This window comes from Rhea pennata, chromosome 7, assembly GCF_028389875.1.
Source record: "Rhea pennata isolate bPtePen1 chromosome 7, bPtePen1.pri, whole genome shotgun sequence".
NCBI classification, from domain to species: domain Eukaryota; kingdom Metazoa; phylum Chordata; class Aves; order Rheiformes; family Rheidae; genus Rhea; species Rhea pennata.
The window spans coordinates 18130844-18147274 of NC_084669.1; the positions used below are offsets into that span (position 1 = coordinate 18130844).

General features: G+C 34.9%; 1 protein-coding gene across 1 annotated transcript in view; it reads right to left on the bottom strand.

Moving 5' to 3' along the window:
- Window positions 1-262: 262 nt before the first annotated feature.
- MYOF (myoferlin) overlaps window positions 263-16431 on the bottom strand; it is a 76333-nt gene continuing 60164 nt past the window's right edge. The window contains exons 39-55 of the mRNA XM_062580738.1: window positions 15154-15210; window positions 12913-12924; window positions 11456-11554; window positions 10790-10915; window positions 9871-10026; window positions 9668-9759; window positions 8208-8378; window positions 7532-7680; window positions 7207-7346; window positions 6135-6223; window positions 5955-6050; window positions 4859-5000; window positions 4425-4524; window positions 3217-3410; window positions 1996-2105; window positions 1509-1656; window positions 263-1045 (exon numbers count right to left, since the gene is read on the bottom strand). Coding sequence (XP_062436722.1) covers window positions 1010-1045; window positions 1509-1656; window positions 1996-2105; window positions 3217-3410; window positions 4425-4524; window positions 4859-5000; window positions 5955-6050; window positions 6135-6223; window positions 7207-7346; window positions 7532-7680; window positions 8208-8378; window positions 9668-9759; window positions 9871-10026; window positions 10790-10915; window positions 11456-11554; window positions 12913-12924; window positions 15154-15210 — 1917 coding nt within the window. The 3' untranslated portion in view covers window positions 263-1009. The remainder of the gene's footprint in view (window positions 1046-1508; window positions 1657-1995; window positions 2106-3216; window positions 3411-4424; window positions 4525-4858; window positions 5001-5954; window positions 6051-6134; window positions 6224-7206; window positions 7347-7531; window positions 7681-8207; window positions 8379-9667; window positions 9760-9870; window positions 10027-10789; window positions 10916-11455; window positions 11555-12912; window positions 12925-15153; window positions 15211-16431) is intronic.

Consider the following 16431-nt stretch of genomic DNA (forward strand, 5'->3'; position numbering starts at 1 on the left):
TATTTTATTGTGCCTAGGGCAAGGGGACTAAGTCTAAATGAAGCATCTGTTTTCCACATGCAGATCAGATTTTAAACAAGGGTTGAATCTGGATTGCATATCCTTTCCTATTTTGGTTCAAGAGCATCTCTAAATCCAAGGGCTGTAAAGTAGTATTCACCAACTTTCATTTCTTAATGATTTGCTAATTAATAAAGGAATTCAGTAGAATTTTGTGCAGAAATACTTCCTTATTCCTCATTGTAAAGGTAAAATATCTTAAGTGTAAAATATCATAAATTGCAGATTTTTGATGTAATTAGACTGCAATCTTCCCAAGTCTTGTGGCACTACTTCCTCTGACAGACACTGTACAATACCTAAAATGCATTGTGGGTTTGCAATAGATGATAAAGCAAGCTGTAAACGTGTATTTTACTTGTAGATAGGTTTATTTAACTGTTTGTAAATTACACTAAGTGAACAGTAAAGTAATGCTTTTATTTCTATGCAAATGCAATTGTTGTCAAGATACATAGTGTTGTCAAGTCCACAGTGCAGTAACTAAAAAAAACCTTAAACTAACAATACTGAAATCTTTTCTACATAGAATGTCTGAGCATTTGTGGATTGCACTGTGAGGTTTCCTTGGCAAACATAATTACAAGTAGTGCTTGTTTTTTCATTAAATTAAGATGGGGTGCACCCAACAAAATTCTCAAAAGGAAGTATCCATTTAAAAGAAGACAACAAAAACAGGCAGCCTCAAGTGATTTTTATGAAAAACGTGGTTTAAAAGGCAGAACCCTACCACATGTAGATACTATGAAAACCAAAACATGTAAATGAAACATAACCTTTCTTTACATCAGTTGTGACCCCCTGAACCTTGGCTAAATTCCTACTTTTTATCTATTTTCCAGTTTAAAATACTAGTGAACAAAAAACATGGAGAGCCTTGTTGAATTTGGTCCACAGCCTGAGGCAAAAATCTCACTGCTATTTAAAACAAAAGATGAAACACTCTTCTTTAAATTGGCTTCACGATCTTCATTGACAAATAGTTCTGTAAGAAGAAATGTATATGTAATACTTAAGTGTAGTTTTGTAAAAAACATGTAAGATAGATCAAAGTTATTCAGAGTACAGTGATTTCATTTAAAATACAGTAAAAATGGGTATTTCAGACTAAAGTAGAAGGAGATCTAGACTCCAAACTATTTTTCACTGAACTATTTTTAACTGTGACGGTTACTAACACTTCTAAAGCACTCATTTGCTTGACCTTTACTTACTAGATTGGTTTTCATGTACATGATTCTACATTCTAATAGGCTGTAACTTAAAATCAATTGAAACTGTGTTACTTAAGAAAGATGCATCTATAAGGTTATGCTATATATAAATCCTCATCTCCCTGCTAAAACTGAGTAGATAGAATTCCCTGCCTAAGCAGGGTGTACTGTTCACTTATGCATAAGCTAACCTTATGCTACAGCTAAAGAACAGTAACATTTAAAAATTCTTACCGGCAGTGAATAGAGGAGTACAGCTACGAACAACACTATAATTAGCAAGATGACGAGGCCTATGAAGAGCCACTTAAACCTGCGCCACACGATAAATTTCATTGTCTTGCATGGATTTGTAAACCACAGGAAGGAAGTATCTGGTCGGCTATATTTTGAGAGAAACAGGTATTAATCATACTATTGAAAACAGGGAATACTAAGTGTGAAAATGTAACACATTAAAACACTAGTTCTGGAGTTGAAGAAGTAGTTAGATAGCTGTGTAGTGTAAGATAGTGGAGTTGCAGTAAACGTGTGCCATTGTACTGAAACCACCTTGCATTTTAGTCTAACACAGGCAGAAAGAAACAAGACTGGCTCCTATAAACAAAATTTTGCTACGGATAGCTGATGTCTAATACATCATTTATTGCATGCAGATTTTGTGAGGAACTTCATGGTAGCTAGATGTACTGTATATGTCAATATAAAGTAAGTATCTTACTTTGGCAGATCTAATTTGGGGTTCATGTTGGGTTCATCTCTTCCTTTACCAGCTGGCCTTTCATCAGCTTCTTTTTCATTGACAACTTCCAACGTCATTTCAACTTTACCCTTCAAAAAATGAAGGCATGCGTAACATGTGGCATAAGACAAACATCTTAAAGAAAAAGCACTTGTTTGGTACCTATACAGCAGAGTTTTGGATAAGCTTCTTACATAAATATTTCAATTTCTATCTCAAAATACACTTGTTTCTGCACTATGACAGTATCACAACTCTGTATTATAGAATCACAAATAAATCAGAGCACACTAATTAGTTCTGCTAATCCATTTGCACTTCTACTTTAAGCTATGTATTATTTTTTCCAATTTAGAAAAACCTTGCATAGGTACAAAATTCTATTTTTCTTACAAGAACAACCCACAGCCTGCATCTTTTCCCTAAGCATTTCATTTTTTGTATTGTTTCAGATAATACTGTTTCTGATTACTTTTTCCTCACTTATTTAATTCCATAATACAAGTTTAAAGGTAAAAAGCATTAGAAAGAAGCAGGAGCAGATACACCAGATAAGCCTTGATATTCTAACTAGTGGTATATAGTTGTTTATATTATACATGTATTTTAAGTACAAGGTTTAAGTGCATGCTTCACTCTCTTCAGTTACTTGAGTTCAAATATGCTAGTGGTGAGTGAATAACTATTTCCAGATTGACCCTTGGCAATTAAGAAGAAAGCTAGGTTATAATGTTTTGGGTTTTCTGCTTGCCCTCATCATCAAGAACCTACTCTGGCTTTTCCAATATATAAATTTTGTTGCTTGTATATGAGTGCGTTTTCCATTCAAACTCTTTTCTTTAAACAAGTTTGAACATCTTTAAAGGATGTGTCAGTGTTCTTTTTTTTAAGCCATAATGTGATAAATTCATCACAGATAAACTATTGGCTGCTTTGGTGAGGTAGCATGATTCAATCTGGCTCTAGTCCCACTGGTTAAAAAGAGATAAAAACAAAGAAACTTAAGTACTAAACTCATATAAAAATATTTAGAAAACAAAATTGCTGATGGAACAAAGTTCTTTACACTGTGCCTGGGATGACCTTGTTATGCCTTCTCTGTCTTTCTGAAGCTAAACAGGTGTCTGCCTTAGCCTTTCTTGATTATTTGAAAAGCAAAGTGAGTATGTTAGATACTGTATAAAGAAGTAATAATCATACCGCTAAAATACGGGAACCATCCTTTTCTACATAACATGGCCACCACCCCTTCATGGATTTCTGCTCGAAGAGAGAGGCAGTCTTGTAAGTTTTCTGAGAATTATCTGTTTTGTAGTCTGGAATCATGTCTATATTGCACTTCTCTGGAACTTTTGCGGGAATGATTGTTTTATGTAAATCAAGCTCGACAAAACCTAGGAGAAAAAACATATGCTGCATAATGCAATCATCGAAACAGAACAGTGGTTCAGGATGAACCTTACTTATTTCTAAATATGTCATGCTGGAAGACTCTTACCAAACATGTTATGTTCTGTCTGCCTAAGTGTGTTGTGAAGCAGAGAAGTGGATTTAAGCACATAGCCTGATGCCTCCCACCTTTTTGGTGTTGAAAGCACTAGTGTTGATAAAATTGACTTAACCAGCTCTTCCTTCTTCTTCCTTTTTTTTTTTTTTTTTTAACATAAGATCACTTACATATTAAAAAAAAAAACTGACCTCCCCCAATCCTAAAGAAAAAATAACCAAGTAAGGCAATATAACAGCTATGTGATTTTTGATAGTTAAACATATGATTTTGTTAACTTAAACAATGGACATATATCAGTGACTTGTTTTTAGCTCTTGAGAGCTGCATGGTTTGCATGTAACCTAAAGACCTTTGAGCTTTCTTAACACAGGGCAGAGAACAAGCTTCCACAGAGTACTTCAAAATTATAGAAAAATATTTCTGTGAAAAGTCATTTTTGTTTTGTGTAAGCTAGGGTATTTAATCTCAGAAGTCTGTATTAAGCTAAAAGGGGCCAGTTTCAGAGCAGAACTTTCCGCATCAGTGTTTGGAGATACATCTCCTTACAAAGGCAAGTAACTGCTTCACCTAATTACAGCCTTATGTAAATATTCTTACTTAGAACTGAAATCTTCTTACTTTACCTTAGAGGCAAGGTAAGTTTTCATACACATTATCTTCCTGTTCACATTTTGTGATAGGGCTTATACGAATGGAAAAATAGCATGGTTTACCTGCAAGTAGGCTTTGACTTGTTTGTACATGAGTGTAAGTGACATTGTACAGTGTGTGAGAGTAGAAACATACCTGCATGCTCAGTGGCCCACTTTGAAAACGTAGATCTTACGTAGTAGTTTTAAATTGTTCAATTTTATCTTTTGGTCTGAGATGGTAATAATTGCTTTTTTAGAAGCCTTACCCAGATAGTCATCCAAGGAGAACTTGTCATTATCCCATATCTGAATGATAAGTTTGGGTGGGATTCTGAATTCTGTCTTGTCAAGACTCCAAAAATGCTCCTAGGAGTTCAAAAAAAACAAAACAAAGCAGCTTCTAACAATTACATATGACAATTCAAGGCTGTGATCTGTTCCTACTTGTGAATTCTAAGGGAGGAGTTTGAGTAAGGGGGAGGGGGAGGAAGAGAATTAACAATTTTATCTTGCCCTTGCTAATAGGAAACTCTTGTTGCCAAGGTGATGTTCCTTGCTCAAAGGCAAAACTGAAGCTTTACACAATAGCAGCTTGAAGAATGTACGTAGAATTGAGCCAAACTGCCTCTTCCAATTGGTACATACTATAGACAGAATTATCAGACTAATTACAACCTGAACTCTACCCACCTATACCCACCTTTTTAGAAACTGTACAAAGTTGCTCTGCTGGAAGATAGTCAAAAGGAAAAACAAATCTCCAGTTAAAGTTTCCTTCACCATCCAATGACCGGTAGTGAACATCTGTTTTCTGCTTATTTTCTTCATTACCAGGCATCCATCTGAAAGTCACAGGGAGATGTGTCTGGTGTTTGCAGTGGAACTACACTGGCACTTGTTCATGCCACAACCGTGTGGTGAAGTGGTTGCAAGCAAGCTGTAAGTACTGTGTCACAGAGGGCTGGGGAGTCTTCTACAGACTTTCTCAGTTTGGTTCTAATCTACCACTGTAAACAGGAATGTGTGAACTGAACTTTTAGTCTATCAAGACCAGCTCTCTCTCACTGGTGATTTTTTTTTTTTTTAATTAGATCAACAAGCCTGGTACTACTTCCTGTGATTTCTAATGAATTGTTCAGATTAAGACTAGGAAACTCAACAAGTAAAATTCTAGAGAATAAATATAGAACCAAATCTACCTGACTGTCATTTCAGTTGCTTCCCATCTCAAGAGATTTTCCTTTTTTTTTTTTTTTTTTTTTTCTCAAATGAGGTTTATTTCTGGGATTTTTCATAATTAATTAACTGGTCATGCTTTATCTGATTGCCTCAGAGAAATACACAAGTGTTATCAGCATTTCAGAGAGTGCAGTATGTACAGATAGCTACATATCATAGCATACTGCCTTTGATAAATATTTAAGAGGTGCTTCACTTGATCCTGTGGCCACAATTGGACCTCCTGGGGTTAGTGCTGGCCTGCATGAGGAGATACACAGGCAGTGATGCACAGTGCATCTACCTCATGTCTTGAAATTGTAAAGGCAAAAGATTTAGGCATTTAAGTTGGGATGCAATGTTCTGCAAACTTTTGTCTGGGCAGCTTTACAATCCAGTTGGTCTGTGTAAAGCCAACAAACTATTTCTGTATCCTGTATCCTATTCCCCAGCACTGTCAGTTACAGAATCATCCTGCCTGAAGTCAGCAAATTGTCTTTGGAACCCGTGATCTAGACATTCCCAGGACATTCCGAACCTCATTCATTTGTAAATGTTACGTGATAGGGTGCTCCTACCCCTTCACGTAGATGTCACTCATTTCTTCCCCAGTGATGCTCTTTTCGTCCAGAAGGACATCTTTGGTGTTCCAGACAATTACCCGCAAGATATACCTAGGAGGAAAGATGTTTAGCGAAAGACAATTGAATTGCCTTGTCAGGGCAGCCAGACGGTGTGTAGCACACACATATACTCACTTCTTGGCTTTTCGGGGAGTGATGTTGAAGGGAGGCCCTGGAGGTCCTAAGCTTTTGGGGAAAACATCAACCCACATCTGGAGCTTTCCCTGTATCAGTGGAGAAGTTGGATGAGGGATTGTTTGTTGCATATGTGTTTGTCACGGTAATTCCACAGTGCTGCCTATTTATGTCCTAGTACTGACTTCCAGCCACAGAGCAAATAAGCTCACTCCTGTTATTAAACCCAATGTCAAATCTTCTGCAGACTTCAGATAGGAGCAAACCCAGTCCTTACTGTGCTGCTAGAGATATAACTCCTAGTGCTTCAGGGCAAGTTAGCTGTCTAAATAGTTGGACCTCTCTAGGTCCAAGTTTTTGTTCTCTCAGAGGTTATAGCACGAGTACCATAAATGTGGCTGGTACTTTGCAGAAGGTGGCCTCTGATACCACCTGTAGCTGATCAATCCCCTTAGCTATGTGAGATTATTCTTCTGAGTGAGGCAACCACTGCCAATTTTTCCATCCTGTTTTACAACTGCAAGCCTATTTTTTTTTATTCTTGCAGATGGCTTCTCTAGTTGATACATATATATACACACACACACACACACACACACACATATATATATACACACACACACACACACACATATATATATACACACACACACACACATATATATATATGCATTGTTTTAAACAAGCACCAGTAAACCAAAATTAAAAAAATTGCCTCTGGTAATCAATAAATTCTGGAAAACAAATGCTAATATTTATTTCTCTAACAGAGAGGTCCAATATAAGCCATCCTCTTCAAAACGGCATCTCTGAACCTGGTCTAGAATTGACAAGTTTGTTTTCCTTTTTTCAAAGTAGTTACAAAACTCTTCAGGCAGGCTCCCTCCTTTACTGCCGACACGCTATTTAATCCATATTCCAGTTTATTACAGTAACAAAGTAATAAATCATTCTCAATTTTCACTCTGTCATTACCCAAAACCGTCATTTGTGGCTCGCGACTGCATGATGTTGCTTCTAATCTAACCTGCTTTAGTTTCTCAGCCAAGCAGTTCTGTGGTTTTCACAGTACCTGTGAGATGTTGGGCTGGAAGGTGCTGTACAAGGTCCTTGTCTCCACATGTTCAGGTACCAAGCCCTGCGTTCTGAGGATGTGAAGGGCTAGCCGCTCTTCACCTGGACCCAGATGCTGATGCAGTATTTTGTTAGCTTCTGAAATAAAAAGAATGGAATAGAATGGGCTCATGACCCAGAGTCTGTACTTGATTTTTTTTTGATTTAAAAATCAGATATTTAAGATAAAGCACAAAAGATTTTTTTTTCTCTTTTTCCATAAATGATTGAGAAGGTTTATATTTATATCAGTGTTAGTTTAAGAGAGAAGTAAAGAAGCTTACCAGCTTCCTCCAGACTGTAGTCTCGTCCTCCATAGTTAATTCTTCTACCGTTTTCTGAGAGGACTGGAGGAGCATAGCCTTTAAATCTGGCTATATTTTGCAATAACTGTGTTGGTTTTAGTTGATCACGCCAGGTATTCACACCTGAGCTTCAGGAAAGAAACAAAAACACATTCTAAAATTGTTAAAAATTCATGGCATTTCGAAGTTAGGTAATACATATTTAGTTTTATATCAATTCATAATGGGCAGCACTACCTGACTTGATCGACCACTTGATTTTGAGATAATGGTTTGAGACAGTGGTTTAATTCCATAGCAGTGCGATTAACATTCAAGACATAGTACGTTTTTCTTTATATACCAAAATACACTAACAGATGCTTTCATATTTATTTGCATGAGTAGATCAGAAAATTCTTTTAAGTGCATGTTCTCTGTACAGAAACAATACACATTACTGTATGAAGAGAAGATGAAGATGTTTGAAGTCATGTTTTTTAGAGTCAAAACTCTTCTGAAGACTCTGCAGTTTTACTTGGAATTCAGATGATTCAGTCAGCACAACAACCAACTACAGCATTGTTTTTAACAACATAATTAAGATGAAGAAAGTCCAGATTTGTTACAGTGACCAGAGGCTGATAAAACGTTCAGTAGACAAAATATGACTTACATGCAATACTGCTGTGGGATGCCACAGTGAGATCCATATCGAGAAAGGAATCTGTTCTCAAGATCAATGATGGTTTCACCAACTTTTTCATCACGAGTCAGCACGTCATAGTCATAGACTGAGATTTTCAGATCCTTTTCTTGAGGTAAGAAGCAGCTGAGTTCATACATTCTAAATACAAAAATGTCCGGTTAACACTGTTGTTCAAAAAGTTTATTTTTGAGAAATGACATTAACAAGATATTAAAGAGACATTTTCAATACTGATAAACCTAGAAGTAGTTACACAATGTTTTAACTTTGTATTTGCACCCATTAATAAATCCATTTGTGTTCCTGTGGGTATTAGATCCTTGCCTTCTGCAGAATGTACTACTTAGATGTTTTCTGTGCAACAGCTTGAGTTGGGACTGAGCTAGTGGCGCTCTGTCAGACACTCTGTAAAAAGCATGACTGTTTTATCAACTTACTTGTATTGTTGTAAAAAATTTGAATGTTTGGAGCCTTAAAAAACATGGCTTAAGTATTTTTAGCATCTGCAGCTAGAAGGGATTATCCTATCATGTAGGTGTTTTTATACAAAACTGACTGTAGATTTTTTTCAAGTTAATTACCTGAATTTAATTTCAAAATGTTCACCCTCATCATTTCTACTTCTACTGAATGCATTACCTTTGGGAAAATTATTCCACTGGTTTATTATTCTCAGTATATTTTATTATTATTATTTTTTCCTATTCTGACTTTTAACTTTGACTTCCAGGGTTGTTGTTGAAAAAATGTTGGAATTTTGCAGTTACTTTTCACATGTAATTAAAACACTATATTTATTTTTCTCTTTGCATAGGCTAAACAATTGAACTCCTGGAACACTTCTCCGTAAAGCATGCCTGGGAAACCATTCCTAATCCTTATAGCCTCTCTCTGTTAACTTTCCAATTTATCAAAATCCTCCAGCTCTGGACAATTTCATTGTTAAGTATAAAGAAGTTGCAACATCCACATTTCTAATTAGTATTTTTCTGTTTATGTTCTTCAAAAGATAAGCCTTTGAAGCCAGTACTGGAAATTCATCTTCAGGTGATTATTCATCATGAATAATCAAGCAGTTTTCAGTTACAACTTCTTCATATTCTTCAAGCATGTTTTATTGTTACTGTACACTTAACATAGGCAATTTTAAAGTATACATTGTTTAGTTTTGTCAAGTTTGTGCACATGACACACACAGTCTACAGACTAGCCAAACACCGAAGCTGTCCAATGATTCCAAAGAGAGAATATGGTGAAGCATCACTGGAACTGCCTTAGGCAATTTCTGTCCCAACAAACTGTTACTATACAACTGTGAGTATTAGATATTTAAAATAAAGGTTTATCTTATTTGATGACATTATTGAAAAATTATGTGAAAGTATTCTAAAACAATAGTAAATTAAAAATATAAAAAAAATTGTTACCTGCCAAAAATTGGGTTGAGAGTATTGGGCACATAGTTATCTCTGTCTTCAATTACTTTTTTATTTAGGGTTATTTTTATATAAGGATCACACTATTTAGAAATAAAAAAAAATTGGTTAAGAATTAGTTATCAATATGTTAACTTCCTTTAAAATATATTACAGCAGAGTTAGCTCACAAACACAAAAACACCGAGTCTTACCAGCCCATTATTATCCTGAGGTTGAAGCTGCAAAGCTCGAACAATATAAATTCGCACAATACATTCCTGAGGCCCACTGTCTGGTAGCTCACGGAACTGGCGAGGAGGAGCTGGAATAGTGGGATCATCAGGTAATGCATAGATTTTAAAGGACCCCTAAAAAATATACATTAAAAACTCTGTCAAGATAAATTTAGAAAAGTCACTCCAATAAGATTTGTTTTTCTTATTTATCGCATGCATACATAGTCCATTTTTACATAGGAACAGCAAAATTACAGCCTAATCCACAGCCCTTTAAAAGTCTTTTCTTCAACTTTAGTGAGCTTTGGGTAAGATCTACCACAAAAGTAAGGTCAGATCCTTATCCGGTTTAATCAATACAGCTTTTTTTCACAGAATTACTCAATTTGTTCCAGCTGAGAATCCATAGCATACTTCATATTCATTTTTCTCTCCAGTACATCATTTCATGTGATTATTTTAAATATACAAACATGATTAACATTATTTTCATCTTTAAAAGCCATAGAAAGAAACAGTACAAAATGCCTTTCTCGGGAGTCATTCTATAAATGCACTGTGCTAAGCATGTCTGCAGGTAAAATCTTGGCCTTGTTGCACAGGGTATCAGGGAAGGTTTTATTCCACAGGTATCAGGAAAGCTTACAATAGTAGAAACTGTATTTCTTCTAAATTAACTTGTGTATCACATTCAGAGTGAGCAATTTGCAGTGCTGTCCATTCCTTGAACAAAAAAGGGGCCTGAACCTAAAGCACTTACTAAACTTACTAAAGCATGTATCCCTGTTTAAACTTTGTAAGCTTAAATGTTTGTATGCAAACTTGCTTACTATAACCACTTACAGAGTAATGACTATATCCAGCATTTGGCTGTTTCCCATTGCCTGAAGTTTACCTTAAATTCCCCTACCACTGATGGATCATCACTGTCCTCAGATTTGCCTCTGTGCAGCTTGAATGTATCGCAGAAGTCTGTTAAGCCATTAAATTCAGGTACCTTTTCCAATTCACAGTTGTAAACCTTAAAAAAGGGGAGGAAGAAATGACAACATTTAGAAATTACCATACACACGAGCTCCATCAGTGTGGAATTTCAATGATACATGCTTCGTGGTGTATCTTACAGAAGCAAGACATTTTGGACTCTTAATTTTTTCTTATCTAAGTGGATGGAAAGATTCATTTAGCTCTTGTTAAAAACAAAATAACCAACACTTCACAATCTACCTTTTTCATTAGGAATACTAGATGAGAATTGAAAGTGGTCTAGCTTCAGCATTTAACCAACCAATCGAAGTTATTGCTCTCTGTGTTCCTTTTCAGTGTGTGTTTTCAGCTCTAGGATCTGCCTGGCACCCAAAGCAGTCAAGAGTAAAATTCTGTTTGACCAAAGGTTATGCTGAGTATTTAATAAATCTTAAATCAGTGTGGTTAAGCACGTGAATTAGTAACACACCTATGTAATCATGTTCAATTAGATTTTGAAAAAAGCATTAAAAAGGTAGAGGTTTTGGGCTGGTAAACTTTGACAAATGTTCCTTTATTTTATTCTGAGCAATACCTTTAAAGTGTCATATCCTTTTTTAATATACTGTCCACATTTTTCAGGTTCTCCTACTGAAGCATAGAATTTGCTCCACCAATCAACAATTTCTTCCTCCTTAAAAACAAACAAACAAAGTCTTTTACTGGGAGATAAGAATGACTCATATCATCCAGTCCAGCTTCTCCTATATCACGCTTTACAGTAGAAAAAAAAAAAAGGAGTATTAAAGTTTCTCAGAGTAGAAAGAAAATGAGATTGTAGATGTTAAGGTTGAAGAGATGTAATTTCTCTTACTCAGGTTTAGATGTCTAGTCTGTAATCCAGCTCTGTCTGTATTTAACAGATAGCCATCATCTCCAGAGATCAATTACTGGTATCCAAACAGTTATCTCAAAGGACTGATTTCTGGAGGTATATATATGTCTTTTGTCTTGAGGTACTCCAGCCTAGCCTACCCACCTCATTTTCGGATGGCTTAAGTCAGAGGAAGTGATTCCATTCAAAATACCTCAATAAGCACAGAGGGATTTGGGGCACTGGAGTTCAAGTCTCCTGCCTACCCTGTCTGTATTGTGCTATTAGCAGCAGCTGCTACTTGCTTCATTTTTTTTCTTGAATTTATACACAGCCAGAGCAGTCACTGTTTTGGCTGCTGAGGAGAAACACCATCATACTTGAAATTCATTACTGAAGTTCCATTAGTGTGAGTAGTAACTATAATGAGCACGTAGAAAAATGTTTCCCTGTGTGATGTATCACCTAGTCTGTTTTAAGCTAAGTCTCATTTATTTCAGTAGTGCTGCAGTATAAGAACACTGCGACAGATCTCTAACTGCTCTAAACATACCCTGTTTCTGAAAGCGAGCAGAGATCTTCTGAACCCTAACAGAATGCTGTCCACTGAAGTCAGGAGGTCTACCTTAATGTTGATGAAATGCAGTTGGAAAGAAAGAACAGTGAAGTCTTTAATTCTGAAAAATAATACTTACTTAAATATCTAAGAATCTGTACATTCCACTAAATGTACATTCCCTGTTTTTATGTATTTTCTATTATTAAGACCAATACTCACTTCTTTCACTAGATTATTATTTTCTCTATTTATTCATAGGAATTACGTAATTATTTCCCCCTGGAAACATACTCAATTTATAATACTGTTCATTCCCTGTATAACTTTAAGAAAGTCTATAAATCCAAATACTCTTTAAGATTTTTTTCAAAGTATTATACAGATCATTACATGTGAAATTTTTCAAATACTGGGGGGGGGGTGTCAGTTTTGCCTACTTTTTCTGTATTTCCTATTATACAAATTGCTAGTAGATTTTATAACAAACATTTTCAGGAATTACTATTCTCCACGCTTAAAAATGTCAGTATTAAAAGGCAGTATGAATATTCTGATTTGCAATTGCAGATCTTATTTACAAGAAAGCAAGGTGTTGATTTTTAAATGTAGTATACATTACCTTTTCTGTAAGCTGCTCACAAGAGTCAGTTCATAAAGAAGAGGAAGACAGAAACAAACGTTAAGATAGGATTCATAACATTGTATACAATTAAAATTTTTTAAAATAAAACTTTGTATGTAAATTAATATCAGTAATGTATAAATACTTTCGAAAAATATTCAGGTCTCATGCGTTTCTTTTCTTTTCTTCTGCTTTCAGTACCACCTAGATATTAAACTGGATCATGTAGTTAAAAAAAAAAAAAAGTATAGGACTGTAAGACTTTCTAGCCCTTTTTTTTTTTTGCTTTGTTATGTGAATGAAGAATAACGAGATATCTAGTTTTGTGAATAAAAAAGAATAATGAGAAACCTAGTTTTCATCTTTAATCAGTGCAGTGTTTCAACTTTGGATTCTATTTACTGATTTACACACTACCAACATTCACTGCTTTCATCTGTGGTTGAAAAGAGCACTGAATCTTGACTGATCAGTTTCAGACAAAAATGTTTATGAATGCTTACAAAACAACTGAATCTACTCCAGAGATTCTTCTCCAAACAAATTCCACACACACAAACTGAAGTCATTTTTGCACCTTAGGAGTATTTATATATATATAAAAAAAATTCTAATGCTCAATAGCCTTTTCCTTTTGCTATTGTTTTGCAGTTGTTTACAGCCTGTGGAATTTCAGAGGCTGAAAAATTTTGAAAAAAAAGTACAGGAACAAGTATTACAAGTCTACAAATCTATTAATGCAAGTTCAGTAACAATCTGCACAGTCCAAAATGCTTCACCTGTTAAATCACAGATACTATAATTAATAATAATAATGACCAGATACTCCATTAAGAGCAAGCATTATGCATCCCATTTGGAAGCAATGATTAGCAAGAGTGATTTGTGCTGGTGTTTATATATTATCCATGTGGTTTAATTTAAAGGCATAATCTTTAAATTTTTGTGCAAAGCAAAAGAAGAAAAACAGTTTACAAGTACAAACCAAATGCATCAATAGATCAGGACATCACTCTGGTACATCATACTTATGCTATTCCCCTTTCTATTCTGAAAGTAATTATCTCAGTATGTTCATATCTACTATCTTTTAGTAATCTTGTCCAACTTCAAATTGGAACTATGGCATAAGTTTTTTCAGCTTTGCAAGAAAGTTTGTCATATTTTCTGAAGGCAATTTGAGTGATTTATTCTCAGAAACCCATGTCATTATTGATTTCCAAAACTTACTTACAAGCAGGTTTTACTCAATATTTTGCCCTATTTGAATTTGACTTCCCTTAAACATTGGTTTATAATGTTGGTAACGTGAAGGGCAGCTTGCATTCCTACACAATAATCATTTTAACTCGCAGTGAGTTTCTGCAAAATACAATTGTGTAGATCACTGAATCTTTCATCAAAGCACAATGCTGAAAGTTTTAAAAACCAGTTTTTTACTTGATAGACCTTCAAATGTCTCCTCAAATAATGCACTTGGTAGCTTTGGAAAGAAAAGTTTAAGAAAGAAAATAAACAAACCTTAAGCCCTTCTTTAAAAATTCCCAAAGCAAATGATAAGTCTTCCATATTTGGATACTATAATTACTAAAACTTGTAAAAGCAGGATACGCTCACAGAATGCCAAAACACAGAAAAAAAAAGCCATACGATAAAGTTGAGATTTTGGAGTGAAATATCACATGGTAAAGACCATGTAACCATTACTGTACATTTTTCTAGTTATCCAGTGACCACACTGTAGATTGTTTCAAGATACTAAGACTGAACTGCTAATTTTTTGAACAACTTGAAATTACAGAAGAAATTTATTAAGGGACACACTGGATTCCTACTAAAGTTAGTTTTCATTTTATCTACTATAGATTTATTTTAGTCTCCAGAAAGCAGACCTGTTAACAAACTTTGAATACTAATAGCAAGGTTAAATCAGTCCCGTTAATTCTGGTGTTTCTGGTATGTAGATAACAAATAAGCTGGTATCAAAAAACAGACTTTAAAGTTTTTTGTGCAGAACTAGTAAGATGTTTCAAAGGAACTGCAAGGATACCTTCGTAACTCTAACTAATCCTATTAGACTTCTCATGACCATCATCTCCAAAATCTCTCTATGGAATTACTGCAAAGAGAAGTACAGCCTCACAGCCACATCACGTATACACCACCCTCCATACCCCCGCGCTCCCGCTCTGGTCATCTCCATGCATAAGCTCCATATGTACATACATACATACATACATGCACTGTTGTTGGAGAAGCCATTTTGCTGAGTGCTGTTGACATACTGCTTAAACACTGGAAATTGGAATGTAATTGATGAAATTTTGGTATTTTGTGTCTTTACAGTGTTGTTGCTGTAAAACTTATGCTTCCCACAGTTACAATAATTTAAATTGTTCTGAGTATTTTTTCCTCTCTCATATGAATGCTATTACTGTATACTGTATTACACTAAATTTGGCACGAATGGTGTCGAGCTCTAAAATCATGTTTCATCTTACAAAATATTTAAGATCTCTATTATAATTGAGATCAGCTTCAATCAATTCATTTTGCTACAGGATTAAAAATGTTGACTTTTTAAAAATTATTTGTAGTTCAAAATTTCTAAATAATTCTCTCTGCCATCTAGAAAGCATTTATATTAATCAGAACAGGAAGTTTATTCAGATAAACATTATAAAAGTCGTTTCTACTGTTCCAAATTAAATGTCAAGGACAGTTTACATGTATGAATACAAAAATGTTCTGTGATGTACGCAAATGAGAGTCTCAATATCATGACACTGAGATACTGAAGAAGAAATAAAAAAACAACAATGCAATCAATAACATATTAAAATAGCAGCAAGTCCTTAGATTGGGGACTTCAAAGTCTAATTTCAGTGGTAGTATTTACTCTGGGACCTCTATAGCAGTAACATTAAGAAGTCTGCACTACTAAAAAGGAAAAAAGCAATGCATTTGTAAACAAATACATATATTTAATAATACTATTAGCTTTATTATTTTTAAGTAAAAAGATCGGATTAAAAGCCTGAAAAATTACTGTATTGAAGCATATATTCTTAATGCTTTCTTCAAAATAAAAGGCCATCAGAAAGTTTTGAAAATGCCTTCTACGTAAGGGGAGCATTATACAACCCTCAAAAAATTTGCAGACTTCCTTGAAAATATCCTGGCTGAAATTTGTCTTAACTCAGGTTTTAACTTACAGTAAAATTCTGCAAATTGGATTATTTTTACCTGTAAGATAAGACTGCACTGTGGTGGTGCTAAAAGTATCAGAGCAATAGTTTAGAGATTCACAAGGCACATCAGAATAGGTTAGAAAAGACACATTAGTGCAGAAAAAATTGTTTCAGTGTACTCGTTTCAGATGACGATACCATAAGAGAAGCAAAGCCATGATTGTGATAAAATGAACAGTGGAAGACCTTGGCTTTGATTCTGTACCCATCAAAGCACATCTCTACCTTTATTTAGAACTGCTCAGTCTACGTGAGATCAGGCTGC